Source organism: Parasteatoda tepidariorum, chromosome 2, assembly GCF_043381705.1.
Source record: "Parasteatoda tepidariorum isolate YZ-2023 chromosome 2, CAS_Ptep_4.0, whole genome shotgun sequence".
NCBI classification, from domain to species: domain Eukaryota; kingdom Metazoa; phylum Arthropoda; class Arachnida; order Araneae; family Theridiidae; genus Parasteatoda; species Parasteatoda tepidariorum.
Window position 1 is genome coordinate 82,637,188 of NC_092205.1, and position 2,224 is coordinate 82,639,411.

At 28.6% G+C, this 2,224-nt stretch overlaps 1 protein-coding gene across 4 annotated transcripts in view; it reads right to left on the reverse strand.

Moving 5' to 3' along the window:
- Positions 1 to 350: 350 nt before the first annotated feature.
- Positions 351 to 2,224, reverse strand: part of LOC107451946 (run domain Beclin-1-interacting and cysteine-rich domain-containing protein rubicon) — a 25,670-nt gene continuing 23,796 nt past the window's right edge. For all 4 annotated transcript variants that reach the window (XM_071177820.1, XM_071177821.1, XM_043047881.2 and 1 more), the window contains exon 18: positions 351 to 592. In XM_071177820.1, coding sequence (XP_071033921.1) covers positions 547 to 592 — 46 coding nt within the window. In that variant the 3' untranslated portion in view covers positions 351 to 546. The remainder of the gene's footprint in view (positions 593 to 2,224) is intronic.

Here is a 2,224-nt window from a genome sequence, read left to right on the forward strand (position 1 = left end):
CGGCTTCGGTGGTCATATTTTTATTTTTATTTCCTTCGTTTCCTTTCTTACAGTCTATGAACAGTTAATTGTTCCCGTTTAGTTTTAGAAATCTGCAATGCGATTTTCATTGGCTTACACCCACAAAGTTAAAGTGGTTAATAGAGAATTGTAGTTCCTATATTTGCTTTAAATAGATCTTCTACTGTTTAGCTTTCAATCTGTTAGTAATCAACTTGACATCACAATACCTTTAAGTAATTATTCAACCGAAAATTACTTAAGATTTAAATAAGGATCCCTCTCATTGTTAAACTATTAATCTAATTTTTAAACTAAAATTTTATGATCAACAATTAAAATTCACTTCCTAATTAAAAAAATTTTAAAAATTTTTTTGCATAGTTTCTCAATAAAATTTTAATATACTAAACACTAAATAACAAATAAATGGTACATTCATTCTGTGTATAGCTCTGAATATACATGAAAAATTCTTTACTACTTAAATTTCAAAAAGTTAAAATATCACCCGAAAAAAGCATTCTAACACTCATCACAGATGCTTCACACAAACAATTCGTTACTTCTTTCTTGACTAAAACGTTTTTTCCTATAAAATAAAAATTGCTTTATCAGATTTATAAATCAAAAATTATAAACAATGCATTTTTTTAATAAATTTTTCACTGTTCATAATTTTTAAAATTTAATATTATTTTTTTTAAAAAAAGCTGCATTGAAAAATAAAATGTAGAAAGAAAGAGTAAACTTTAAATCAAGATATAGTCTGTTTACGTAACTCCCCTATCCATTCATCTGGAGATGTGGCAGTGACAATGGTTATGAGGTTTAACTATTTCAAGTAAAAAAGTTCGGTAGATAATTAAGACAGATTTTGATTTGGGTTGGTAAGATAATGGAAATCAGGGTAGAGAGAAGATCCCCTCTTTAAAATACGCTATTTCTTATTTTCATAGCAGCAAATGATCCAGACTTTGCAGTGAGGGGAGCTCTTTTCATAGACAAACTATATTTGTTAAACCCAAAACCACTAAAATTATTAAAATAAAAACCATAATATACAAAAATGTACCAGAAAAATTTTCAAAATGGCTTCCTTTTTAGAATCATTTAATAACATTGATTTGAAAAATATTTTTTTTTTTACTGAACTCCAACATTTGTTCAACATGCATGATAACAAATACAACAACACTTGCTGAATCCAGAATTTTCAATACATTACTATGACTAAATTTATTCTCATTCAAAATTTGGTAAATGTCTTGTTTTTAAAAGAAATCTTAAACAGATTATATCAGTTAGCAAACATGTCCTTCTACGCTGCCTATTTCAGACTTACTCAAGCAGAAAGAAACGTTCAAACGAAAATATTGGGTCGCTTGTGCATGAAAGACAGCTCTAAATATAACTAATATTTGCTGCTTTTAACAAAGCAACTCTCTCTTTATCTTAAAATACTCTCATGTTAAATTTTAAAATAATAAATATTGATTTATTTCACACTTTAAAAATTTAATATAATAAAAACAGTGGAGGAATTCAAGATTTCCCTATGAAAGAAAAGGAATTTCCTTATAACGCTCTCTCAATAAATTTGGCAGTTAATCTTCCTGAATGTACTAAAATATCAGTTAATATATTCTTCTATAAAAATCTGTCATTCTTAGAAACAAGTAAACATGATATAATTATAATAACAGTGTTTCTATTTTATTTAAACAAACATATTCATTTGATCCACATACACTTCTGCAATTCTTTATTCCATTTGTGGAAGAAACAGATGAAAAAACATTCTAAAATAATTAGGAACTATTAAAAAAAGATTCAGTTACTTCTTTTCTGCTTTTATGCTGCAGCAAACATTACATTACTCTAACCAAAAATCTTCAAAGTGTAGCCTAAATATGTCCCTTAAACTATCGTTTTTTCTGCCAAAAAAAAAGTTTTTGTGCCTTATATTTAACAAGAAACTTACACAGGGTCAGATTGGTTAATCCGGCCAAGGAGTAAAGCGGTGGTATAATAAAAAAAAGATTAATTTCCTGCTTTTAAATTGAGATACTTAGTTTCATTATTTTCAGTGGGTCGATAAAATGAGTACCAAGCATGCTTGGGAACTAACACTGGGGGTTCCGCGTTCGGCTGACCACCTGACCGGAACATATGCTCTTGCACCCCAGAGCCCGACTAGAAAATTGTGGAGATGGGCACAGTC